General features: G+C 49.9%; 1 protein-coding gene across 2 annotated transcripts in view; it reads right to left on the bottom strand.

Moving 5' to 3' along the window:
* LOC103638582 (pentatricopeptide repeat-containing protein MRL1, chloroplastic) overlaps positions 1–12011 on the bottom strand; it is a 47191-nt gene that overhangs the window by 13062 nt on the left and 22118 nt on the right. For both annotated transcript variants that reach the window (XM_008661455.3, XM_008661462.3), the window contains exons 12-13: positions 6213–6321; positions 6046–6137 (exon numbers count right to left, since the gene is read on the bottom strand). In XM_008661455.3, coding sequence (XP_008659677.1) covers positions 6046–6137; positions 6213–6321 — 201 coding nt within the window. The remainder of the gene's footprint in view (positions 1–6045; positions 6138–6212; positions 6322–12011) is intronic.

Raw genomic sequence — 12011 nt, forward strand, 5'->3', positions numbered from 1 at the left:
ATGCCTCGGCTACGTCCTTCTCTCACTTGATGGATATTGAGATCCGTGGGATCCCAGCGCACGCGTGGGGTCTGAACACAGCCAAGATGCTTCTTCACGACTCATGTCACATTTTGGAGTTGCACCCCGCCTCTGCGAGCAAGACAGATCTCTCCTCACTCAAGCTTCGGGCATGGTGTTTGGATCCGATGAAGCTTCGCAGGGATATGGACCTCCACATCATTGAGCGAGGGCCATTTAATCAGGAGGCGAGATGTCTAACCTACAAGATTAGCATTGCTGCTATTTCGGCTCCCCTTCAGCTTCCCTCGGACAGCAGTCTGCCTCCTTCAGATGAGAATGAGTTTCATGGTGAGGAGGATGGAGATGTCCGGGGTCCGTCCAATCCCCGGATCCGACAGTCGTGCCCTTTGCAGCGTCAGCCTATCCACCATCGCCTCGGTTCACATCAGAGAGTGGGCAGAGAACGGTCTGTAGCTATGCATGGAAATATGATGGAGGCGCCGGTTCTAGCTCTGGAAGATGGTGCTGCTATCAGTGTTGGTGATGGGCTGCTGACCTCATCTGGACCTTCCTCGCCTCAGCACAGAAGTTTGGCTGAGCCGCTGGAGAAGGCTGGGTTGAGCTCACCCCTTTCTGCCACTCAAGTGCCATGCATGACAACCTCGAAGATTAACTTAGCTGGGCCGTCTGGGTCGGCTGCTGTAGGCACGCTGGATTCAGTCCTCCCTGTTTCGCCCCAGCGACACGGGGCTGTTGTTGGGTCGCTGGAACAGGCTGGTGCGAATTCGCTCCATCCTGGTGGTTTTGATTTTACACTCGAGGCGTCTTCTGTCAGAATGGGGGTGTTGTCGGTTGCTGGGACTATTTCCCCACGGGCTCTGCTTGTCTATTCTAGAAGACGCCCCATTCTCGCAGATGTTGGTGCGGACTCTGTTTCTAGGACAGCAGACCGGGTGGATGATCTCGAGCTTAGTTCTCCAACGGGAAGGCAAGAGCTACTAGAGGGACAGACGGGGGATGATTGCTCCACTGACTGTATTTCGGCATCAGTTTTGGATACCACGACTTCAGATGTTGACCATTCGCTGGTGCAGGATTTTTTGGCCACCATCACTAAGCCAGTTGACTGCATCTTGGCCAGACCAGCTACCCAAAAGCGGCGACGTAAGCAGACGCCAAAAGACTTTATGCCTAGAAGAAGTCACAGGCTGAAGAAGGATGGTAGGGGGGGCGCCTTCCACAGCTGTCAGAAAAATCAGAGTGGATATTGCTAGAACTTTGGGGATATTGGCTGACCAGGAGGGATTGGCACAAGAAGCTCTTGATGAATATGGGCGGCTGTTTTCTAAGCCTCTATCTCAGGACCATGTCGCTGCCTTAGCTGCATTGTTCGGTTGGGTAATTCCGGAGAATGCCGATGCTGCAGATTCATTGTTGGGACAGAGTCCCATTATTGTGTAGTTCCCCCTTTTTTTGGGTTGGAAAGTTATTTCCTTAGTCGTACTCCTGTCTTTTGTCTCAATGGATATCTCAAAAATGTTGATTTGGAATGTAAGGGGACTCAATAATAAGTCTCGACGGGATTCTGTTCGTAGTTTGATTGATTATGTGAAGCCGGATGTGGTTTGTCTGCAAGAAACAAAAAAGGAAAATATTTCTAGGAGGACAGTCATGTCGACCCTTGGGGCTGATTTTGATGAATTCGTGTTCCTCCCAGCAGATGGTTCTCGGGGTGGCATTCTGGTGGCTTGGAAGGGCATATGTGTGCAAGGCTATTGCATCAAGGGTGGATGTTTTTTCTGTTTCTGTTCAGTTCCAGCAGAGTGAGGGGCCCCCCTTGGTGGTTCACTGGAGTCTATGGCCCACAGTCGGACATCTTGAAGGTGCAATTTCTGCAAGAACTTCGTAGCATTCGCCTTACCTGTGTTGGACCATGGGTTGTTGGAGGGGATTTCAACCTCATTTATAAAGTGGAAGACAAAAATAATCAAAATGTTGACAGGGCAATGATGGGCCGTTTTCGTCGTCTTCTTAATGAGCTTGAGTTGGTGGAAATTGATCTTTTGGGTAGACAATTTACTTGGTCTAATGAGCGGGAAGCGCCAACCCTTGTCAGATTAGATCGTGTTTTTGTGACCACTGATTGGGACCAGCTGTTCCCAGATTGCATTCTGCATGCTTTGGCTTCTTCCATTTCAGATCATTGCCCTTTATTGCTGGGTTTGAGGGACTCCTTCATGGGTAAACGTCGCTTTCATTTCGAAAGTTTTTGGCCAAAACTTGATGGCTTTATGGAGGTTGTGCAGCAGTCCTGGGAGCAGCCGATTATGGCTGTTTGCCCTTTACAAAGGCTCGCAGACAAGCTGCGGAGGCTTGCCAAAAATCTGCAATCTTGGAGTCATAGGAAGACAGGCAATATCAAGCGACAACTTCTTGCGAGGGAGATTATTCATCAACTGGAATCTGCCCAGGATTCAAGATTGTTGTCCTCACTGGAAATTTGGCTTCGGAGACAGCTTAAGCATCATATTTTGGGCTTGTCTTCCTTGGAGAGAACCAGGGCAAGGCTGCGTTCTGGTCTGAGATGGCTCAAAGAGGGGGATGCCAATACTGCTTACTTCCAGCACCATGCCAGATATAGGAAAAAGAAAAATTTTATTGCCAGTTTGAAGAAAGAGGACAGGGTGTTCACTGATCAGAAGGATAAGATTGAGGTGGTCTGGGATTTTTACAGCAATTTATTGGGATCTGAGGGACAACGTAACTTCACTTTTGATCTTCAATCCTTTCATCGATCAGCTGTTGATCTTACCGAGTTAGACCGGATTATTGATGAGGAAGAAATTTGGAACACCATCAAATCCATGCCTTCAGACAAAGCTCCCGGGCCAGATGGCTTTACAGGTAGATTCTACAAGATGGCTTGGCAAATTATCAAAGTAGATTTTATGGCTGCTGTGAATAGACTGTTTCAGGGTGATGATAGTAGACTTTTTCTCCTCAATTCTGCATATATTACCCTGCTGCCCAAGAAAGTTGATGTGGAGGAGGTAAAAGATTTTCGCCCCATAAGTCTGATCCATAGTTTCGCCAAGATCATCACTAAACTGCTGGCTAATCGGTTATCAGGGAAATTATCGCAGCTTGTGTCACCTAATCAAAGTGCGTTCGTGAAAGGTAGATACATTTTGGATAACTTTGTTCTTGTGCAACAGATGGCCCAAGCTTTACCCAGGCAAAAGGAACCGAGAGTGCTCCTAAAGCTTGACATCACCAAGGCCTTTGATTCAGTTTCATGGCCTTTCCTTTTGGAGGTCTTACAACATCTTGGTTTTGGCACTCGGTGGTGTAATTTGTTGGCAAAGTTGTTACGCTCTTCTTCTACTAGAGTTTTGGTTAACGGTGATCCAGGAGAGTTGATTTACCATCAAAGGGGTTTCCGTCAGGGAGACCCTTTATCTCCTATGCTCTTTGTGTGTGTTATGGACGTTCTAAATTCAATAATCTTGAAGGCTGAGAGCTTTGGTTTGTTACATCCGCTGCTTCGTCGGGGAATTGGACAGAGAATTTCCTTATACGCCGATGATGTGGTTCTTTTTATGCATCTGGTGAGGAGCGACTTGGAGACAGTCAAACAAGTTTTGAAGGTTTTTGGTGAAGCCTCAGGACTTGTTACTAATTTAGCAAAGAGCTCGTTTACTCCGATTTGCTGCAATGACCAGGAGGTTTTGACAATCCAAGAGACGCTATCTCGTAACTTGGTGAATTTTCCTTGCAAGTACTTGGGCCTGCCTTTGTCTATTAGAAAGCTCTCCAAGAGGGACCTTCTCCCTCTAGTTGAGAAGGTTGCAGATCGATTGCCTGGTTGGAAAGCTGCTCTTATTCACCCGGCCGGTAGGGCTACTCTTGTCAAATCTGTCCTCTCACTATTCCAGTTTACCACCTTATTGCACTTCAATGCCCCAAATGGGTCATCAAAGCCATTGACAAGATTAGGAGAGGTTTCCTCTGGAAAGGCCGCAAAAATATCAAAGGAGGGCACTGTTTAGTGGGATGGCTGAAGGTGTGTTTACCATTGACTTTGGGTGGTTTAGGTGTTCCAAATCTTGAAGTTATGGGCTGGTCCCTCAATATGAGATGGTTATGGTTGAAGAAAACACAACCTGAGCGGCCGTGGGCTTTCTTGGATGTCCAAGTTCATCCCAATGCTGCTGCCTTTTTGCTGCATCGGTTCAGTCAGTAGTGGGCAGTGGAACTGACACCAAATTTTGGACTGATCGCTGGCTGCACGGCAAAAGAATTGCAGATTGGGCTCCTTCACTGTTTGCTGCTGTTCACCAAGGCTGTGAGGTCAAGAACTGTCCAGGAAGCAATTAATGGTAGCAGTTGGGTTCTTGACATTAGGGGAAATTTCTCCTCTATGGCTTTCTCCGAATTCTTCCAGATCTGGGATCTTGTTCGGGAGGTTCGACTATTATCAGATGTTCCAGATCAGCACATATGGACACTTTCCTCCTCAGGCTCTTACTCGTCCAAATCGGCGTATGATCGTTTTATGATGGGAAAGGTGGGTTTTGCGCCTGCTGAGCTTATTTGGAGAAGCTGGGCCCCTCCAAGATGCAAGTTCTTTGGCTTACGACTCGAGATAGGTGCTGGACTGCAGATCGTTTGGCGAAGAGGGGTTTGGACCATCCTGTTCAATGCCCCTTTGTGATCAAGAGGATGAAACGGTGCATCATCTTTTAATTTCTTGTGTCTTCTCTAGGGAAGTGTGGTTTAGGATTTTCTCCCTGGTTAATCTGCGGCAGCTCTCCCCCAAAAGGGCTGGTTTGGTGTTCCAAGATAGGTGGGCTACTTTGTAGGCCAAGGTCCCTTATGCGCTGCGCAAAGGGATCAACTCCCTTGTGATGTTGGTGGCATGGTGGCTTTGGAAGCAGCGGAATAATTGTGTGTTCGAGGGGGATCCTCCTAGTGGCAACCAGATTATTCAGAACATCAAGGACGACGCTCAGAGGTGGTGTCTCGCGGGTGCCAAAGATCTGGGCACCATCTGGCCTTAGTTTTGGGGCAGCTTTGGCTGTCTTCTAGATGGATGTTTATTTTATTTTTATATCTATTTTTATTTTTATTTTTTTGTTTTCTTGTTTTTTCTCTGTACTCTGGTCTTCTTTAGACCATTGATGTTTCTTCTATCTTAATATATCTAATGCACAGTTCTCCTGCGCGTTTTAGAAAAAAAAAGGGTCATGGACTCGTGTTGACGTAGAGCAGCGTCGAGGGCAGGAGGATCCCAACCGACGGCGGGAGAAGCATCAGTGGAGTCCTCCTCGCCACAGTGTGGCTCCGCGATCGTGTGCAGCGGTTGAGGGCATCACGAAGAGCACGCATCAGCGGCGTCACAATCAGTTTGGGCAAGGGTGGCCTCATGCTCTGCCTCCACCGTGCGAGCAATGGCAACGTTGCGAGCGGCCTTCGCCACAAATGCTCACGATACTCCTGGCTGACGCATTCTTACTCAATGCACTAGAGGGCAGCAACCTCGACCAGGAGATCCTAAGGGGCGACGGTGTCAGCCATGGAGCAACACCAGAGAAGATGGTGTGCTACGTGTGGTAGAAGAAAAGGAACCGGTGATTAACCTAAGCTTTGATTATCATTAAAGTAATTGAGATTAGGGGACATTGCATTGATTGGTGCGTGAAAATACATATACAAGTGTATGCATGTATTATTGCAGACTAGGAGAGCCACAGGAAGAGGTCACTGCATGGCTACAAGCGAGGGGGATCCACCAGACATGGTCACCACCATACACTCCTATAATGGGTTGGTTGGCTGAATGGGCCAGGCTCAAGGCCGAACACACACACACCTATGATGGGTGGTCGGCTGAATAGGCTCGGATCAAGACCCAGCACACATGTTCACAATCAAATTCTAACAACATACACAAAATTAAAAGGGAAAACAAGTAGGTTGAAGAAACCAAAAAAATGCAAGCTCTCCTATATTATAACATCAAAAAGCAAGGAAACAACTTACCAGTAAGAGAACCAATTATGGTCGGATTGATGTCAATGCCATCCATTTTTAATTGTTCAAACAAATCCAAACCTAGTTGTGCTTCACCATTTCTACATGTCAGCTGTTAGTATCTGACGAACACCATAAATTAAATTGAAAGGTGAAGTTCATGCTCAGATTATTACCTTTCGCAAGCAACAAATAAGACTGAGTATGTTATCTCATTTGGATGGACCCCTAATATGTTCATCTCATTAAGGATATCAACAGCCTTTAAGACCTGATCACCATCACCTGTAGTTTCATTTCATGGTCAATAAAAGCATGGACACATAAAGGACAAGATTTAAATAAAAAGGACAAGTAGCTATTATGTGTGTTCATGCAATGTAAATCCCATGGATTCTCCTAAATTTGTGACTTAGGACAACTGAACTTGAAAACTAACTCAATATATCCTGAAACTTGAATGAAGCCACACTTAGGTCAGGGAAAACTCGCAGACTATAGTAATTACGTATAGCAAATTTTCACTAGATAATGTGTGTGTGATACCACTTTCATATCTCTACTAATTTGCCACATCATCTTCTGTAGATAACTAAAAAAGATTAGGTATAAATACTTAAAATTTGGTATAGCTGGCCTTGTAAACACATGGTGGTGGCTAGAAGCTAGATTACTGCCTATTGTTATTAAACTTAGGGATCTGAGAAGATGAGCATGCCACAAGTGGACATGACTATTGTTATGATCGGCTTACTTACCAGCATCACCCAAAACATATGTAGGTGCATGCAGCCAATTAGTTAGTCCTTATCAGGAGTTCGTTAGGTGCCAATTAGTTAGAGTTTGTTAGAGTCCTTATCAGGAGTTTGTTAGGAACCTTATCTCCAAACCAAGGCCTTATATAATGTACTCACTTGACAATGAATGGAATCAAGCAGGGCATTAATCTTGTTGACTGTTCACTCGTGTCTTTCCCCTCGCATTAGTGTTCATCCGCGAGACTGTTCATGTGTGAACAGTACTATGACCTCTCTGCTCCCAAAACCCCAGATCACAGCACCCAAGCGTTAGGGGTCCCGGTCTCCGTCCCCCCATACAACACTCTTATTATCTTCCTAGTGCAGGCTCCAACAAACTGGTATCAGAGATGTTAGGCCATGACGACACCAAACCGGTGGTCTCCTCCGCCGCCATCTCTATTGTCACAGCAACTACCGTCAACTCCACCTCCCCCGCCACGCCCAACCCCCAATACACTAATGACAACTTCCAGCGCTTGATCGTGCAAAAAATCACAACGCTCTCGGCATGGCCGAGCGCCATGGGTGTCCAACAGTCTGCACGCTTCACTGCCATGGAAGCTCAGCAGGTCGCCGCCCCTTCGCTTGTATACCCACCTGGCTTCCCCTAAGGACTACCCGGATACGACGGCATACCAACATCTTTCACCACAATAGCCACGATCACCCTTCCCTCTATCACCGCCATGCAACCGTCTCCGATCCCATCTTTTAATACCCGCCGCCACCCATGTTGCCATTCCCTACCATCGCCATTGCCCCTCTTGCATCAGTCGCGCCACCTACCACTGCACTCCTACCAATCCACCTCGCCACATTTCCACACTCACCTTCATCGATCCCATCCATGGTTGAATCACATAATGCAGTGCCAATCATGATAATTGCTGATCTCCACCCCACCGCACCCATAGCCAGCCACTCTCACTTCCATAAGCTTTCCTTCCCGACCTTTGACGGCAAGAAGGACCCCTTGGCTGGCTCATCCGTTGTGAACACTTCTTTCGTGGTCAGCGTACCCTCGAGACGAATAAGGTCTAGCTCACCACGTTCCACCTCACCGGTGTCGCGCAACATTGGTTTTGCATGCTGGAACGTGACGAGCCCAGCATTACATAGCCAAGCTTTAAGCTTCTATGCCAGCAAAGCTTTGGATTGCCAACTTGACACAATCCGTCAAGTGAATTGGTGCAGTTGCCATTTCCTCCATGGTGACCAACTACCAGCAGAGATTCTTGGTGTTCCTCTGCCACAGCAACCCACTGGCTCCACACGTCCAGGACTCCAGGTATAACTGTTTGTCACAGGCCTTCCAGAGCGCCTGTGTAATGACGTTGAGTTGAGAGCGCTAGCAGATGTCCAGCAGGCCATGGCACTTGTCTAGGCCTACGAGCGGCGCACGCTGACCCTAGATAGTGTGACAATGGGCGGCAGCCGTGGACCACAAACCCCGACCTATCCCTCCGGTGCAGCTAGGGCGGCTGGTACCTCTCCTTCCTTGACCGCTGCAGCATCTACGCCTATTGCGCCGAGTCAAATATACAAGCGTCTCACCGCAGATAAGATGACCAAACGTCGACGCCAGGGAATGTGCTACAACTGTGATGCGTCGTTCTTCTGCGATCATCGCTGCTAGTGCCTCTTCTACCTAGAGGTGATCAACGAAGATGATGACGATGACACTACACCACCATGCATGGAGGTTCCTGAGAACGACCCCCGGTCATCTCCATGCACGACATAGCAGGGCTGGCACGGCGGACACCATGCAGGTCATCGTAGACATCCATGGCCACCAGCTCACTGCCCTAATGGACACGAGATCGGTGCACAACTTCATCAACACCGCCATAGCGGCTAAGATCACCCTTCGCTTTGTAGACTACCCCGACCTTTGTATCTCAGTCACCAATGGTGACAAGGTTACCTGCTCTGACTGTGGCACCAATATCTAGCTTGACGTTGGTGCTAAGTCGTTCCCCATCACCTGCTACGCCATTCCACTGGGGCTACAACATCATCTTGGGCATCGCCTTCCTACACTCATTGGGATCGATCCTCTGGAACCTCGACAATCACCGGATGGCCTTCTGGCACAATATGATGGTTGAGTGCAGGGGTTGTAAAAGAAAAGATGATCCTCAACGAATTGCACATCATAATAGATACAAATGTGCTATGAAGAGGGATCATACACTGATAACATTCATGCTCAAGACTATACCCTAGAAAAACACATTCAGTAGATTGTGCAGTTACCTTAGTATGCTCACAAGGGACAAAAAGCACGTCACTAGGACATTTGTCCGGCAGTTTGGAAGACATTTGTCTATTGATGAGATAGACAACAGTACAAACAACTTCACCCCAAAATGAGAAGGAGGGAAGGATGAAATCAAAAGTGCACGAGCTGTCTATATGACGATGGTGTCTATGTTCAGCAACACCATTCTAAACATGGGTGCCAGGAAAAGAAACTTGAGCAAGAGTACCTTTTGAATACAAAAACTGGCAAAAAGCATCAGAAACTTGAGCACTTTCCTGTTTCTGGGACATCCTTGCCTATATGTACTAAGCCTTGGGCTCCCTCAATAATCAATCCAATAATCATTTCCCAGCCATCCTCTTTCATGGTATCACGAGACCGGGACTAGTCTTTCCCCTCTCACTCTTCCGCTGCACCTCTGCGCATCCTCCCTGTGCGCCGGGTATGGTTGGGACACCTCCCCTCTCCCTCGTCGACCCTGCCGACCCCCACCGCCAAGACGACGATCCACCCCCGCAGCAAGACGTCGAGGCTCGCCGCGCCCTCCGCGAGGCCGCCCTGGCCGCTGCCCAGGCCACCGAGCAGGACGCCGCCAACGCCTCCAACGAGCGCGACGCCGCCGCAGAGCGCGTCCGCGTTGCCCTTGCTCGGGCGGCCAAGGCCCGGGCCGACGCCGCCGCAGATCCCGCCGACCAGCCCCACGCGGGCGGCGAGTTGAGCGTCCCCCACGCCATGCTTCTCCACGAGGCCGCTGCTGTCCTCAATCTCCACGCCCAGGCAGTCTCCGTGCAGAACGCACGCAGCCTGGTGCCGACGGTCCTCGACACCGCTGGCAACTACCCCCGTTGGCGCGAGCAATTCCTCCTCGCCGTCACCAAGTACTCGCTTCTAGACCACGTCCGCAGCGACTCCATCTCAGCCCTTGCTGACTGGACTCAGATGGACGCCGTCGTCAAGTCATGGCTATACAGCACAGTCTCCGCTGACCTCGCCGACGCCGTGATCGACCACCGTGCATCCGCCCGTGAGGCCTGGCTCGCCATCGAGGACCATTTCCTCGGCAACCAGGAGACCCGCGCCCTCCACCTCGACGCCCAATTTCGCACCTTTGCTCAAGGAGACCTCTCCATCACCGAGTATTGCAAGCGCTTCAAGAAGATGGCCGACGACCTCGCTGACCTCAACGAGCACGTCACTGACCGCACCTTGGTCCTCAACGTGCTTCGTGGGCTTAACGAGCGCTACAAGGACATCGGTGTCCATCTCCGGCGCGGGCGCCCGTTCCCCTCCTTCGCCGTCGTCCGCAATGAACTCCTCCTCGAGGAAATCAACATGGTACACCACCCTGTTGCCCCCTCCACTGCTCTTGTCGCCACTGGTTCTTCTCGCCAGCCTACAGCGACCAACAGTGGCTCTCTGCGGATCGGCGGTGGCGGCCCCAAGCCAAAGCACAAGAAGGACCGCAGGGCTGGCAGCACCTCTACTCCAGGCCCCAGCGCTCCCTCAGCTCCCTCTTCCGCCCCTGGGGCTCCTGCTGGGTCTGGCGCGACCTGGCCCTCCGTCTACAATCCGTGGACCGGGTCCATTCAAATGTGGCCCGGCACCCGTACCCCTCCACTGTCCCCGCTTCCCCAGGGTCGCGCCGGCCCTCAACAGCAGGCTCTGCAGCAAGCTCTGCTGGCCCAGCAGATGCACCTTCCCCAGCAGACTTACCTGCCCTCCGTCCAGCAGGCCTTCCAGCCGCAGCAGCTGGCGCCGGCCCAATACCAGCCTATGGTTGGCACTCCGGTTTGGGACCAAAACTCGCTGGCCTCTACATTCAGCACCATGACGCTCACTCCACCGGTGAACAACGACTGGTACCTTGACACCGGTGCTTCCTCTCACATGACCTCTCATGATGGTACCCTCTCTCACTCCTCAACACCTCAATTTCCCTCTCCCACATCAATTGTTGTCGGTAATGGTTCGCTCTTGCCCGTCACTGCCACCGGCAAGGCGCAACTTGGCCCTCTTATTTTAAATAACGTTCTTGTTTCACCTCCACTTATCAAGAACCTTATTTCTGTTCGACAATTTACTATCGATAACCATTGCTCTGTGGAATTTGACCCATATGGTTGTTCTGTGAAGGATCTTCTCTCGCGGAACGTGATCATCAGGTGCAATAGCTCCGGTCCGCTCTACCCCTTGCAGTTGCCCGTCGCTCACTCCCTTGTCGCCAGTGCTGCACCATCCCACCTATGGCACTGTCGCCTCGGTCATCACGGTCGCGAGGCCCTCTCCAAACTAGCTTCTGCCATTCCGGCATGTAATAAAAGTTTGGATCCTATATGTCATGCGTGTCAGTTAGGACGACATGTTCGTCTTCCCTTTGGTACTTCAGTATCTCGGGCGTCAAATAACTTTGATCTTATTCAATGTGACCTATGGACATCACCCATTCCTAGTATCTCCGGTTACAAATATTATCTTGTTATTCTTGACGATTGTTCACATTACTTATGGACATTCCCTTTACGCCTGAAATCTGACACTTTTACCACTCTGTCTAACTTCTTTGCCTATGTGTCTACCCAGTTCGGCAACCGCGTTAAGGCCGTCCAAAGTGACAACGGCAAGGAATTCGACAAATCCAGCACCCGCACCTTTTTACTCACGCATGGCGTCTTGTTTCGCATGTCGTGTCCCTACACGTCCCCACAGAATGGTAAAGCTGAGCGGATTATTCGCACCACTAACGATGTCATCCGCTCTCTTTTGTTTCAGGCGAGCATGCCCCCTCCATATTGGGCCGAGGCGTTGCACACTGCGACTCTCCTCCTCAACATCTTACCAACCAAGACGCTCGATTTCTCGACTCCGCACTCTGCCCTTCTTGGTAGTGCGCCGTCCTACGATCATCTCCG

This window comes from Zea mays, chromosome 1 (assembly GCF_902167145.1).
Source record: "Zea mays cultivar B73 chromosome 1, Zm-B73-REFERENCE-NAM-5.0, whole genome shotgun sequence".
NCBI lineage: Eukaryota > Viridiplantae > Streptophyta > Magnoliopsida > Poales > Poaceae > Zea > Zea mays.